Source organism: Astatotilapia calliptera, chromosome 20, assembly GCF_900246225.1.
Source record: "Astatotilapia calliptera chromosome 20, fAstCal1.2, whole genome shotgun sequence".
Lineage (NCBI taxonomy): Eukaryota > Metazoa > Chordata > Actinopteri > Cichliformes > Cichlidae > Astatotilapia > Astatotilapia calliptera.
Window position 1 is genome coordinate 23,189,432 of NC_039321.1, and position 15,661 is coordinate 23,205,092.

The window sequence follows — 15,661 nt, forward strand, 5'->3', positions numbered from 1 at the left end:
ATTCGACCGTGTCCCTCGGGGCGTCCTGTGGGAGGTGTTGCGGGAATATGGGGTGTCTGGCCCATTGCTACGGGCCATTCGATCCCTATACAACCGTTGCAAGAGCTTGGTTCGCATTGCCGGCAATAAGTCGGACTCGTTCCCGGTGGGTGATGGGCTCCGCCAGGGCTGCCCTTTGTCACCGGTTCTGTTCATAATTTTTATGGACAGGATTTCTAGGCGCAGCCAAGTGGCGGAGGGCTTTCGCTTTGGTGGCCTCAGAATCTCATCTCTGATTTTTGCAGATGATGTGGTTCTGTTGGCTTCATCGGGTGAGGGCCTCCAGCTCGCACTGGAACGGTTCGCAGCCGAGTGTGAAGCAGCGGGAATGAGGATCAGCACCTCCAAATCTGAGGCCATGGTTCTCAGCCGGAAAAGGGTGGAGTGCCCACTCCGGGTCGGGGATGAGTTCCTGCCCCAAGTGGAGGAGTTCAAGTATCTCGGGGTCTTGTTCGCGAGTGATGGGAGAAGGGAGCCGGAGATCGACAGACGGATTGGGGCTGCAGCTGCAGTAATGCGGACGCTGCACCGGTCCGTCGTGGTGAAGAGGGAGCTGAGTGTAAAAGCGAAGCTCTCAATTTACCGGTCGGTCTACGTCCCTACCCTCACCTATGGCCATGAGCTGTGGGTAGTGACCGAAAGAACGAGATCGCGGATACAAGCGGCAGAAATGAGCTTCCTCCGAAGGGTGGCTGGCCTCTCCCTTAGAGATAGGGTGAGAAGTTCGGCCATCCGGGAGGGGCTCAGAGTAGAGCAGCTGCTGCTCCACATCGAAAGGAGCCAGCTGAGGTGGTTCGGGCATCTGACAAGGATGCCCCCTGGGCGCCTCCTGGGTGAGGTGTTCCAGGCATGTCCCACCGGGAGGAGGCCCCGGGGCAGACCCAGGACACGCTGGAGAGATTATATCTCTCGGCTGGCCTGGGAACGCCTTGGTATTCCCCCGGATAAGCTGGAGGAGGTGGCTGGGGAGAGGTCTGGGCCTCTTTGCTTAGGCTGCTGCCCCCGCGACCCGGCCCCGGACAAAGCGGATGAGAATGGATGGATGTTTTTCATGATTAATTATTAATGCTAAATGGAACACACCCAGTGTTATCACATGTAACCCATTAATTATTATTAAGTATTATGTTTCCTTGTTATTAACTATGATAACTTTAGTGCTACATTGTGTGTCTTATAAAAATACTTTGTCATGTTACATTATACAAAGCACATAAATAGAGTGAATGCAGCTAAAAATCATGTTAGCCTAGCTTTGAGTTACATTGTAAGAAGAGGAACAGAGGCATCAGTTATCAGTTAATCTGACTCATTTAACATGTATCTCCTGTTGATATTATTGTGATATAAAATATGTAATATTCTATATTTAATATTGTCCTTTAACTGTCTGTGTTTTAATACTGTCCCTGCCCTAACCAGAACATCTTTTTGCACAGGTGGAGCAGCTAAAGATTTGCAGCTGAGGCGGAGGGTGTTGCCTCAGTGTCGGCTTCCTCGTGCCCCCCGTCTCCCACCGCTTCACCCCGTCACTGACCTCAGTTTCTCTCGGAGCTTCACTTTCTCCTTCTTCGAGCTGCCGCTGCACCAGTCTCCTCGCTGGCGTGCCGAGCGTGTCAAAAACCTCTTATTGCTTTTGAAACAGATACACTACTGAAGACGCAGAGCTGCGTGTTCCTACTGATAGTTCAAATCTGCCTTTCTTGAGTATATTATTGTATTAGTAAAATGTGATATTTTATTTTCAAAGTAAGAGTGATGGGTGAGGGATTTTTTTTTTTTTTTTTGGCACAATAGGATAAGACAATAAGACTGCATGTTATTCTATTCATTCTGTGTTCATTGCTTTTCGAGAGCTGGATTTTATTTGTTTGATGTTTTGAAATTTATTTAAAAAATAGTTTCTAAGGGTGTGAGTTCATTCCTCTGGTTTTCAGCTCCACAGCAATTTACTTACGTTCCTGTTGTGTGTATTGTGTTATGCGTTATGTGTGTGTATATTTATGAAATAAAAACAACTTTACTATCATTCTAGTTGCTCTGTTTTATCAGCTTTCTCTGTTTTAATGGCTTCTGTTTCATACAGATAGACCTCCTGTAGATTCTCATTTACTCTATAACCTTATCCCTGCCTACCTTTCTCACCCTGTTCTCTCTCTCTCCCTCTCTCTCTCACACACACACACACAAACACACACACACACACACACGTGAGTCTGTGGAAGCTGAGCTGGAATAATAGAGGCATTCAGAGGTACTGAATGAGCTGGTGAATGGGAGGAGAAAGGGGCTGTAAACTAACTGTAATGTCCAGAGTTCAAGGCTCTTTTCCACTTTCCGTGACTCACGTGTAAAAGCGTGTGAAAGCTTGTGTGTGTGTGCGTTACCCTAATACATGCACTCTCACTGTCACCCAAGTGATCTCTTTGTAATAATGCGGCTTCTTGCTGATCGAGATTAAGTAAGTCTTTTTTCATTCACTGCTTTAATTTGTTTAAGTTTTCCTGAAGAAGCACTTCTTTTCGCTTTTGTCATGTGACTTTATTCACAGATTTAGCACACATGAAAACAGGTCAGCGAGGCACATTAAACAAACACACAGTGTTCAAACGCAGGCAGAATGAAACTTCACTGTGCTCTCAGTAATCTTCCACAGTTATTTCAGATGGACAGCGTTGAGCAAAATGACCGGCCACGCTCCAGGCAGCTTGTTCTCGCACACGCCCTGGACGAGGCACAGCTGGATCTCCTCGGGCAGAGGCTAGAAAAGAAGTGTCTGTCACTTTCGGAGAGGGTAAAGTCACAATGTCGGTGAGTCAAAGGATAACATTTTTTGGCCTTACTGCGTTTGACCCAGCTGTGTTTATCTGAGGCTCTATAGCTGATAGCTTGTGCGTGTTTTCCTCCAGGTGTTCTGGTTCCAGGATAAAAAGCTTCGTGCTGGAGGTTATTCCCGTCCTGTCATGGCTCCCTCATTACTCCGTTAGACACAACGCCGTCGGAGATCTGGTGTCTGGCATCAGCGTTGGGATCATGCATCTACCCCAGGGTTAGGCTACAGCAACAGATAAGAGTATCATAAAAGTCACAAAAGAGTCTGAACTACAGTCTGCCACAATACCTTCACTCACAAATCTATAAAGGCTTCATTCCCCTCCCTTATCGCATTAAGATTTACAATATGACTTTGATTGATAAAGACTAAAGAACTATAATAATCTTTAACCAACAATAAATTATTAAATCCATCAAACTTTCACGTAGATCTTTGTGGCAACTTTGTGGCCCTAACCTTAATTTAAGCACTTAAGTGAGCTGTTTCTTTCTTGTGCATTTTAATATGCTGAATCCAAATATAACATCTAAAATAACTAATTCACAATCATATTTAAGTTTCTGCATTTTACAGCCTGTAAGGTTAAGGTGTAGTGTGTAGGTGGGAGGTTGTGATGCAGAGAAACATTGCTTTCATTGGATAAATATGTAAGCCTGGCCACACGTTTTAATTATTTCAAAATGGAAACTGCAACTGCCAATTCTAGAGGTCACAGCACATTGTGAAAGGAAATAATTTAAAAACATATAACTTTGCTTTGCAGCATTACAGACAAAGTGTCAAATTGAGCTAAGATTTATAATTTCAAGTTCATATCAGACTTCATATGAACCCAGTTTCATTCAAATTTGCTGAAGGGTTTAGAATGAGTGTAAATGTGAAAATTGGCACCTATATTATCCACAGATTTATTCAACTCTGATTTGCACAGCCGCCTCCTTTATTCTTTTCCAGGTATGGCCAATGCCATGTTGGCAGGAATTCCTCCAGCATTTGGTCTGTACGCTTCTCTTTATCCTCTGATCGTCTACTTCATCTTTGGCACTTCCAGACACCTCTCCATCGGTGATTCTTACATTTGACGCTTTTCTGGATTTTCCTACAGTCATTCCATACAGTGACGTTTCCATGAGCACCTCTGAAAATCTATTAGGAATTTTTTCTGTTGCAAAAAAAAAAATTTAATCGTTTAAAAAGTATTTTTCTTATTCAATCATTTTACTAAATAAAGCCTAATTCAGTAACTAAAGATACTTCAGGAAAGAGTAAACTAGTTCTGCTGCTCTGTGTGTGTGTGTGTGTGTGTGTGTGTGTGTGTGTGTGTGTGTGTGTGACAGGTACCTTTGCTGTCCTGTCCATCATGATTGGGACTGTGACAGCTAATGTGGAGTTGCTTAGCGACGGTGATGAAGCAGCTGTTGAAGCAGCCAAAGTAAACGTAACGGTGCAAGTCACCTTCCTTTGTGGCCTAATACAAGTACGCGCACACACACACACACACACACACACACACACATCCAGAATTGTGATTCTGATATTTTGTAAACTACCATTCATTTATTTTTAATTAATTAAGACTAGAGTGGCACTCAGTCAAAATGGAAATACTAAACCTTCTTGTGTCTGCGTTTGTGTGTCTTTAGCTCCTTTTGTACCTGCTGCGGGGAGGTGTTGTGTGCCGCTGGCTGTCGGATCCTGTAATCAGAGCCTACACCACAGCAGCCGCCCTGCACATGATCATCGTACAGCTGCCGCTAATGACAGGAGCACCAGTACAGAAACATACTGGACTGCTGGCTTCACCTAGGGTCAGTTGAAACAGCTGCACTATCATGCACACATTCAGGCACGCCACCTTTGAGCTGAAATAAGTAAGTCCAGAAACAAGAAACAAAGGAGAGCATCATCCTTTTTTCTAGACTTCATGTAAAAAAACCTCTCTGTGAACTTTTTTTTTTATCAGGAATAAAGAAATAATCTAATGATACCTCCTAACTGCATGGGCCGTGGCTGTAAATTACTTTCTTTTTCTTTGGCACTACGTGGTGCAAATTAAACTCCTTCAAAGACACATCGTGTCACCTCTACACTGACAGTATTGCACTTCTTAAGTGTCAGGGTGTTTTATCAGCACTTTGCAGGTGGTTGATTTCCTCCAGAGCCACTGAACTGTAAGGTTTGATGTGCACTAGAGCACATGAATCTGAAAATGTGAAAACCATTTAGTTGGGCATTTGGACATGTGAGTATATTCTTCTGGAGCTACCTCAGGTGGCCGTAAGAGCAAATGCAGTTTCCTGCTGCGTTATTAAAGCAGGTCCTATAATTTGAAAGTGCAGCTGGAAGTTTTGTGTGTGTGTCTTGCAGACTTTCATAGATGTTCTGTATGGAGTGACCAATGCTGTAACAGGAACTCTGTTAGTCTCTTTGGTTTCTTTGCTGATGCTCATCGGAGGCAAACTGCTGAATGAGCGGTTTAAGAACAAACTGCCTGTCGCCATACCATGGGAGCTTATACTGGTGAAACACACACAGACACACACGCACACACACGCACACACACAAACACATAAACAGTAGACTCATGTCCATAAGATGCACCCAGATGGACAGATGCCACGGTGATGAACTGATGAATGACTCATAATTATATAATAATCTGTTTTTAATCTCCAAAGCCACGATTCTCCACATACAGCAAATATGTGCACCTGGACACTGGTTAATCATCATTCTCTTGTCTGATGTGTTGATAAGAATTGAATTTGTTTGTTTGTACTGCTTCTCAGTTCTTCAAGTAATTTAAAGATTTCAATTAAGGATTACTGTAACATTTTTTAATGTAGTTACAGCTATGTAATTACACAGCTATTTAATTTATAACAAAAAAAGAGAGCGAGAGAGGTAAAAAACGTACTGCGTGCAAAAGAACTCCCGACGTTTTTTATGCTTCATGTTTTCAGTTATATACAATTGTAGGTTTTGTAGTATATCATGGGGGGAAAAGCTTTAAGACAAAGGCTAGTTTTATCAGTTATCTGTTTATGTCAGTGTGTACTTGAACTGGCCGATTTATGTGATATTAGGATGCAGATTACTTTATATTCTTCTTTTCCAAAGTGAACATTCAGTGCAGAAAATGTCACTTCCACTGCTTTTCTCTCATAGATTGTTCTCAGCACCCTCCTGTCAGTACAGATGGATCTGGCTGGACAGCACAGAGTCCAGGTGGTGGGACACATACCCAGTGGGTCAGTAGAACTGGGTTATTGTTTGTTTGCTTTAGTCATTTAGATTTGCTTCTTCTTTTAAAAAAAAAAAAATCAAATAGTCACGATTGTCAATGATTGTCAAGCTGGAAATGCTAACTTCTAACTGTCAAATGTAATATTCCCTCCAACACAAAAGCAACAAAAAGACTCTGAAAAATCCTTTTAGAAAAATGGTCTGAAATGAATCAGTTTAATGTGACTCCAGAAAAATGTAATTCTCTCTAACTCAAAGTGAGTCAAGTAGATTTATGGCAGAAAAAGACATTATGCTGCTTTTATTTACCTATTAGCTTTAAAGTGTTAATATCATGCAAAGAAAATGACACTAACATCTAAACTGTAGCTCACAAATATTTCTATGAGAAGAAAAGTATCAGTTCTTCATGCTTTTGTTGTCATGTTGCAAATGTGCTGCTAGCTTTGTCACACCTGATAGCTTTAAGAAAATGCTGTGTTATGATGAATAATTCACAAGGTAGTCATAATTCTTTATAATACTGAATATTATAATTTCTTTCCTTTTAATAATATCTTAGTCACTGAGTCAAAGAACCTCTCCTCCTCCTCCTGCTCCTCTCCAGCCTGTCTCCCCCAGCTCTTCCCTCCTTGTCTCAGTCCAGAGAGCTTTTCATTCCAGCTCTGTCCTTGGCTTTGATTGGCTTCAGTTTCCTCTCAGCCATGGGCTCAATGTTTGCCAACAAACATGGCTACTGTGTGGACCCGAGTCAGGTACATTCACCCCAATAACAGTTTAACTCAGATCAGAAAATACATACTCTGTTATTTGTTTCAATATCGTGCAGAGAAACTGAGAGAAGTAAAGTTAATTAAAGGTGTTTTAATGAAACTGTACTTCCAGTGCCTTCTGGAAATTAAAGTGGTGTCCCCAGATTTCTGCAAATGTAGGCACACTTGCTGAACCTCAGCTTTGATTCCCTTCAAACTCTTTTTTTGAAGTTTGTCTGACTTTCCTGGATGAATCTTCTTTGAACAATTCACTGCAACTACTTCCTTTTTTAGCCTCATTGTTAAATCTGCTGTAGAGACGACTGAGAGTAAGTCAGAGTTTTCTGGCCGTGCAACCCAGGGCAGGGCAAAAATGAAGAGTAGGGTGATGTACTGTAGATACAGAACATGTAGAAATCAAATATAAGTGATAAATGTGATGTAGCTAGTCATTTAGCCATTTAAAGATGTGGACTCAGCTGTATGTCCCTGCCTCAGGACCTGCTGGCGCTGGGTCTGTGTAACACCATTGGAGCGATGTTTCAGTGCTTTGCTGTCAGCTGCTCCTTTTCTCGCAGCATGGTCCAGGAAAGCATCGGTGTCAAAACACAGGTCAATTATCTTTTTCAGAAGTCCAGCTCCCTTCAGCTAAACACATTTTTAATCAGGCTAAAATAGCACCTACTAAAACGTTATGAGTCTCATAATGTGCTGTAAGTCATTTTCTTCTTTGCTTGCGGTGTTCTTTTTGTTCATATTTTTAGATGGCTGGTCTGGTGTCAGCTCTGTTGATTCTGACAGTCTTGTTGGAGATTGGTTATCTCTTTGAGCAGCTGCCAAAGGTAAAGCGAATCTAACATAACAGGTATTATTAATGTTTATTATACAAGCTCTTACAGCTAGAGTTCAAATCACCAGACTCTCACCCATGGCAGTCACGTTTTCCAGACAGCAACAGAGAAATGGAATATTTAAAGTTTTTAGTATTATTTTGATGATAAGTAAGAACTTCTTTCTGGCAAGTTTACACGTGATTACAGGACATGAAATGAGGTGAGTCAATGTTTCGTAGCGCTAAGAGAATGAGACAACAAAGCAATCCACTGTTGTTGTAATGGAAACAAATGCTGCAGACGTTTGTGTTTGCAGTTCTGCAGACACCTTTACTTTCCCTAAAGCATGGAAACGATCGCCAGGGTGATTCACGTGTCTGAGCCAATGTTGGGTAATGGTTTGCTGTGTGTACCAGGCAGTGCTGGCAGTGATTATCGTGGTGAACCTTCAGGGCATACTGGCTCAGTTCAGAGATGTGCGTCTGCTCTGGAAATCTGACAGATTAGACCTGGTGGGCTTGGCGCACACACATCATTAATCATAGCACAGAAACAGCTACAAACACCATTCCGGGACTGATCCAGGAATTTTCCCTCTCTTCTCCCTGCGTTCCTTTAGCTCGTGTGGATAGTGTCACTGACTTCCACCTTCATTTTTAACCTGGATCTGGGTCTGGCTGTGGCTGTCGTCTTCTCTCTGGTCACACTCCTTTACAGGACACAACAGTCAGTGAATGTGATTTTACAAACCTTACATGGAGCATTTTGGACCAAAAGAAAAAAAAAGATCACTGTATTTATTTTGGAGTGAAAATCCAAAAGTCCCTGCCAACATTTATTATGTTTTCACAAAGTCATTGCTTCACATACTTTTATATGGTTTAAATGGTTCCACTGTCTGTTTCTCTCCCCCCTCAGGACTCAGGACGACTTGTGCACTCATCAGTATTCCCCTCTGTCTCTCTCACACTTTTCATCTTGTCCTCATCTTCCAGCTCCACCACCGTTGTTTTGGGTCACATTCCTGGTACAGACTGTTACAGAGATGTGGAGCTCTACCTTGAGGTAAACTTCAGAAAAATATAAATCCATCTCACAACATCAAAGAAAAGAAATAATCAGAAAATCATTAAAACACAACCCCAGTGCACTCCCTGTTCTGTTTTGTTACAGTTTTAACTTTGAAATCTTTTCCAAGCGACTATAAACGTTGAGAACATGACGGTCGTTGATCTAAAGAAGAGATTCTTTGAAATTCTTATAAGGTCAGAGTATAAATGAGGTTTCACTACACAGCTGCAGAACTGACTGAATTTAAACTCTCTTCAGACTTCTTGTTACACTTTTATTTGGGGTTTCTCCTCCTTCAGCATCTCTCTGTGATTTAAGCTTCTTTCTGATCAGCTTCAGTTTTACACACCCTTTATATTTGCTCCTTAAGGCGAAGTATTCCTTGTGTCCAGATGTGTAAAATATGTCTGTAGGATGAGGGTTAATAATCCAGTCGTTCGTAATTGGGTCATGGGCTATTAAAATGTGAAGAGCTACAACGATTTATTGATTGGCAGAGATGAATCACGCTGACATTACATGACTCCCAATGATCCTGGCTGGCTGCAGTCTGTGAGCTAGCGTATGTAAAGTGGTATCAGTATGAAAGCCAGTCAATTATGAATTCTCTACAGCTTGTTTTGTATCTGCACATCAATCTTTCAGACAGAGGCTGGTGTGCAAATTAGCATAAACACATCAACATCAGCGTGAAAGACTTTTTGTAGATTTTTTTGACATAATGGAAAAGCCTTTGGGAAATACGTAGATATATTTAAGCTGGAATATTTCAGTAGCTGTGTATGCATGCATCACAGCTATTAAATCCCTTTGCCCTCATCAAAACGAATCTCCGTTGTTTATGTTGATGATATAAAGTACTAAACCCCCCACCGAGAGAAAAAGCATACATGACACCCAATAACAAACCATGTTTTCTTCCTCAGGTCAGGTTTTATTAAGTGAAACTGTCACAGAGCCAAAACCTACTAAAAATACACCCCAGGCTGAAACCGACCATCTGTCACACATCAAAATACCAAACTGCAACCCAAGGCAATCTGTCTGGGCACAGAGCATCAGTGACTTCCTCTTAACTTCTCACTCTCTGTTCCCTCCACTCGATTCTCTCCTCAGTCTGTTACTCTGGTGGCTGCTGCACATCTGCCCTCTGTGTATGTTCTTCATCTTACATCATAGATGTTGTGGTACTGTATACAGTGGAATTCCCTGTAGAAGACCCTACATGAATCACAGATTACCCAACAAAAGATCCAGATTAGCTGAGAAAAAAGAACCCATGTCTCTAAAGTCTAAATACAAACAGCCATTTTCTTACTCTTTAACTTAGCGGTTAGCAGTTAAGTCTCAGGGTCATGTTTTATTTGAGCAATAAGAAACAGCCTTTTTTTTCTATAGCTATATAGACTTAAACTGTTTGACCTTAAAATGAAGAATTTAAGTCTTTATGTGTATAGATATTTAATGGTAACAATAATGAATATTAAGTCTGTCCATACATCTGCTGAAAATATAACAGCAAAATAGAGAACATATACAAATACCTTCATCAATATCTAGTAGCATCTTTTTTTAATGAACAAAGGAGATGGCACAGGTGTTACCCTACTGTACTGCACACATCTGTTTTTCTAATGTCCCTTAAAGTGAGTGCACCAGAATTTTGCTGCAAGTACTGCCCGTGTGTCACTACAGTAACCTGTTACACCTGTCCACTGTTAAATGCATGTCTGTTTTTCTTAACAGGCGAAGCAAATTCCAGGCGTGACGATACTCACATGTTCAAGTCCACTTTACTTTGCCAACTCTGAACTGGTGTTCACAAAGATAAGACAGGTGCCAATACACACACACACACACACACACACACACACACACACACATGCACGCACACACACACACACATATGCACACACACATTGATCTCCTAGAGCTCTGTCCTGATATGTAACTATTAATCTTGAATCTTCAACCTAATGATTACCAAACATTAAGTCTTTTAGACATAAAACTCTAATCAGCCAATCACATAGCAGTAGCTCAGAGACAGGTGATTTAGGTGACTTTGAACGTAGGATGAGAAAAGACGGGCTGGACTGAGTATTTCACAAACTGCTGATCTACTGCAATTTTCCCACATGACCATCTCTACAGTTTGCAAAGAATGGGATGAAAGAGAGAAAATATCCCGTGAGCAGCAGTTCTAAAGGAAAAATGCCCTTTTCATGTCAGAGGTCAAAGGAAAAGTACTCGACATGGTAGACATGGTAACAGAAAAGTGACAGTAAATCAAATAATCACAGATTACAACCATGAAGAGCATCTCTGAACACAAATGTCGAAGCAAACGAACTGCAGCACCACAGGACCACACTGAGTACCACTCCTGTCAGCTAAAGACAAAAAACTGAAGCTGCAATTTGGCAAAACTGGACAGTAGAAAATTGGAAAAATGTACCCTCATCTGATGAGTTTTGATTTCTGCTGCAACGTTCAGATGGGAGGGTCAGGATTTGGTGTAAATAACATGAAAACTTGGCTCCATCAAACCTCGTATCAACAGTTCACTGTATTCAGATGATATCCATGGTCACCAGATCCCATAGCGCACCGTTTGGATGTGGTGGAATTTGAGATTCACATGAAGGATGTGCAGCCGACAAATATGCAGCAACTGTGTGATGCTGGCACATCAGCGTGAGACCAAAATCTCTGAGGAATGTTTCCAGAAACTGAATCGGTGAAAATGTCCAGTGAGTGTAACTCTGAGTTTCATCGCCAGCCCCATGCTTTATGCAATGTGCTTGTGTGTGTATTTGTGCACTGGATTTGATCCCTCTAGTTGAAATAGAAAAATCTCAAAAGCATGTTTGAAGCACTGAAATGTAAATTTTTCACTTGTAACTTTTCCTCTTCACTTCTTTCCTCTTGCAACTTGGAGACGGTGAATCATGGTCAGAAGGCAAACTCAGCTGGAGTTCACATCGCTGCTTCTTCGGTTTCTTCCCCCCCAGCGCAGACACACATGCACACCTACTGCTTGGTTCTGGATCTCAGCTCTGTTACCTTCATGGACTCTGTGGCCATGACGGCACTTTGCAAGGTGAGGAGAGAAGTGCAGGATGAATGCAGCCAATGTATTTCTATGAAGAAATAATTTATTTGTTTGATACATTTATATTTACTCTAAACAGTCTAAAGGGAACTTATTCTCTGAGGCACTGTCATAGTGGGCAGTATTGTAGGTTTTTTATTTGTTCTCTGAAAACTTCTCTTTCCACTATCACCCAGAAAAAAAAATTTACTGAATAAAATCTATAGAAGCCAGTAACATGCTACGAATAATGCTAATGCTAATGTAAATGGGTAAGATGCTAAATAATGACAAGATAATTAAAATCTACAAGACTCCAGGTCAAACAGAGTCCAGATATATTTTTCTGAGACAATAGTTCTAAATTCCTAAAATTTATCTTCATGTTTGAAAGTAAAGTGAAACGCATTTTGCAGGTTTTTTTGTGTGTGTGTTGGAACAGATCAGTGTTGTGTCAGCAGCAAATGTGGAGATTATGAAGGAAACTACAACAGACTGAAGCTGAATGAACAAAATAATGACATTTTCTTTCTCACTAAGCTAAAGCTTTTCTTTACCTACAACTTTTTGTCACAGATAAGACAGAAAATATAGTTTAGAGAAATATTCAGTCAGTTGTTTTACGTCAATATCACTAAAAATAAATTCAGCTTTAGAAATTGGATCACCAAACAGATGTATTCACTAATTCTCAAGGCCTCGGGAGGGAAAAAGTGCTGTCAGCCTGATATCTTTTTGCTGATTAAAGATATTAGCAAGAAATGGTTATGTAAGAAAAGACCAGCGTACTGGTCACGTGTGAGATAAAAACAAACCACGCGATTAACAACGTCACACGTGTGCATGTTGACGCAGAGCTTTTGCATAATTCTTATCTAATGGATAAGAAGAATTGAAACGTATTCGTCCCACTATGTATACATGTGCTTTTATATGATATTGGTAATGTTTATATGGTCACAAGATCCCTATGTTTGTGTGTGTTTTCACCAGGTTGTAGAAGTCTTGGACATCCAGGGTGTCGGTGTTTTTCTGGCAGCTTGCCCAGGTCAGCCTCATGTTTCATGCGCTCTTACTGTATCTCCCACAGAGTGACTTATCTTCTATTTCTCTCTCACACACTCATTCACGCACACACCCACACACACACACCCTCCGTTTCTCTTGGGTTTGGCTGTTACTGTTTCCACAGGTCAGGTTCTCACAACCCCTCCTAACTGGAGCTTTGCTTCAAGCTTCTTTTTCTTTCATTTTGAACTTCATGTAGCTGTCGCATTTTTTTTTCTTTAGGAGCTTTTTTTTGTATGCCAGTGCACACACGGCAGGTTGTGTCTTTCTAATGAGACATGGGAGTGTAAAAGCATTTTCCATGTGATTAACATCAGTAAATATTTCAAATTACGCTGTAAATTCTGTGATTTCTAATTCTCTCTGCATGTTTACAGAGAAAGTTTTATCCCAGCTCCAGACTCAGGGTTGTATACCAGACAGCCTGCCCCGCTCCTGTCTCTTTCCATCAGTCCATCATGCCGTCCAGCACTGCCTCACCATCCTACCCAGGTCCCTGGAGGTACGCACCATATATATATATATATATATATATATATAGGTAGATAGATAGATAGATAGACAATTCTTTTATTCTGCCTATTGCAACTGCTCAACTCCACTTTCACGGGGAAGCAGAGCTCATACACTCCTAAAATCATCTCATATTTTTAAATATGTGTTTTGTTGAGCAGCAGGTTTTCTGCTGTGTTTGTGTAGCCACATCGAACATGTAACTGTTTACAGCTCCTCTGTACTGTACTACTGCATCTGTGAAACTGACTCACTCACTTGTGTAGTCAGTACAGGCTGAAAAATACTAAGTGTGAAAATGCAAATTGAGAAAAGAAAAGACAAGAAAGAAGGGTAGGGGTGTAGTTAGTTAGAGGTGAATTTAGCAGACTGTAGGCTGGTACACTGTCTCTGATTGAGGCGGGAGGATTGAAGCTGTGTTAGCTGGATTTGCATGTGAGTCTTTTCAGTTGCATTTTTAGATCATGTATGAAGGTGATTGGATCTGGCTGACCAGAGGAGACAGTGTGGATCACAAAATATTATTTCTGTGTCCGAAAACTCTCTTTGCTCATTCAATCATTTCTCCCAATATAAAATTAAAATGCTTAGTCATAGTTACCAGTAAACTGAGATTTTGGACACTTATTGTCACAGGTGCAGTCACAGCTGTTGGGAGAATTGTATGCGTGTTGTGAACACTATGTTTGTTTTGTTCTGTTGGGGGGATTTTTACACTCTATCTATTGAACTGTAAATCTGGTGAACTGATATTTTGCTGCACTGGTTTTCTTTCCTTTAAATTGCTCATTTAAACTGTAATCTGCTATTGTGTGCTTTTGTGTCGCATTTCAACATATTTAAAGATTTTCTTTGTTTATTCTTTGCTTCTAATCAGGAAATCAACTCGGACACAAGCATTTGTTAAAACAACAAAGGGACAATAATTCTGCATAAAGCAGACCCCAAACACAACCCTGGGGTGGACGGCGTCCATTTATTTTTGACAGAAATGCTCTTTTGCATTTGCATGTTGCACATTTCCCAGGTTGGCTTTTCTCAGTCTTTGCTTTTTTGTGTTTCCACAAATAAATGTAACAACAAATGTATTCTCCATTTCATGCTGTTATTAAACATTCTGAAATTTTGCTGATTTTCAATGCAGAGTGAAAAGTTTGAATCTCCTGGTTTTGAGCCTAGTACACCTGCTGCTCCGCAGCACTATCTGTCACACCAGAAAGGACTCAAACCCAAACATCCTAGCTTTGAAGAGAAGCGCCTTATCCATTAAGCTGTTGAGACTTGAGAATACCTGATGACAATGCAGACACAGAGCACTGATGGGCTTATTCATTAACCGAGGCAACAGTGTTCTTACAGTTTTTCTCCGTCGCTTTGGTGCTTTTCTCACATCACTATTAACATTAAAATGCTCACTTTTTGTACAGCCATTTACAGTAAAATCTACAGTAAAGTTAAACATTCCTGTAGTTAGGGAAGTAAGTGAGTACAAGACACTGAATACGTATGTTTCCCATTTTTACTGTGTAGGCTGTTTGTAATTCTACAACATTGTGCAAAAGAAAAATACTCTACAGTCACTTATTTAGAATAAACATAAGAAACACCCTTTTGGAAGAGCTGTGCACAAATGTGAACAATATAACAGTACATATTGTAGCTGAACATATGTAAATCATTCTGGCACATCCAGACGTTCCCGTCTGTCTGGCTACATATTTTCATCTACATCACAATGGATACCATTCCTTGCAATGCAGCGAGGAAAATATCCCCTGTAGTGGCGAATCCACCCTCTGCATGACTCAGCTGTGATGTCATCCCATGCTGCATCCATGGCTGCTAGCAGGGCCATTTGCGCATGTGAATGCCAGTCATAAACCTTCCACCTCCAGGCAGAGAAAAACTCCTCTTATCGGATTAAGGAATGGGGAGTAGGGAGGGAGAAATTCAACCAGCATTATGTCATGTGCTGCAAACCACTGTCTGACCAGATATGAGTGGTGAAAACGGATATTATCCCACACAACGACATACTTGTTAAGTTGGCCTCAACCCCTCTCATTCTCAGGGACTATGTCCCTGTAAAGAGTGTCTAAAAAAGTCAGGAAATGTTGTGTATTTTATGGACCAAGAAGGAGAATATGGGTGAGGATGCCATTGTCTGAGATGGCTGCACACATTGTAACATTCTCTCCACACCGGCCTG

The 15,661-nt window shown here is 41.1% G+C and overlaps 1 protein-coding gene across 6 annotated transcripts; it reads left to right on the top strand.

The window, feature by feature from the left end:
• The first annotated feature begins 2,388 nt into the window (after positions 1-2,388).
• On the top strand, positions 2,389-14,591 carry slc26a6.1 (solute carrier family 26 member 6, tandem duplicate 1). 6 transcript variants are annotated; one of them, XM_026153796.1, is made up of 19 exons: positions 2,389-2,500; positions 2,696-2,850; positions 2,949-3,088; positions 3,830-3,940; positions 4,213-4,352; positions 4,519-4,683; positions 5,243-5,395; positions 6,044-6,126; positions 6,729-6,876; positions 7,372-7,485; positions 7,638-7,715; positions 8,123-8,218; positions 8,326-8,432; positions 8,702-8,771; positions 10,524-10,613; positions 11,719-11,880; positions 12,865-12,919; positions 13,317-13,441; positions 14,330-14,591. In XM_026153796.1, the coding sequence occupies exons 2-19, from the start codon at positions 2,705-2,707 to the stop codon at positions 14,357-14,359; spliced, it is 2,013 nt and encodes a 670-aa protein (XP_026009581.1). In that variant the 5' UTR covers positions 2,389-2,500; positions 2,696-2,704; the 3' UTR covers positions 14,360-14,591. The 6 variants fall into 6 exon arrangements, 5 of the variants coding, with proteins under 5 accessions (XP_026009581.1, XP_026009580.1, XP_026009584.1 ...); XM_026153795.1 differs by having other exon boundaries at positions 2,705-2,850; XM_026153794.1 differs by lacking the exon at positions 2,389-2,500 and having other exon boundaries at positions 2,562-2,850.
• Positions 14,592-15,661: the final 1,070 nt, after the last annotated feature.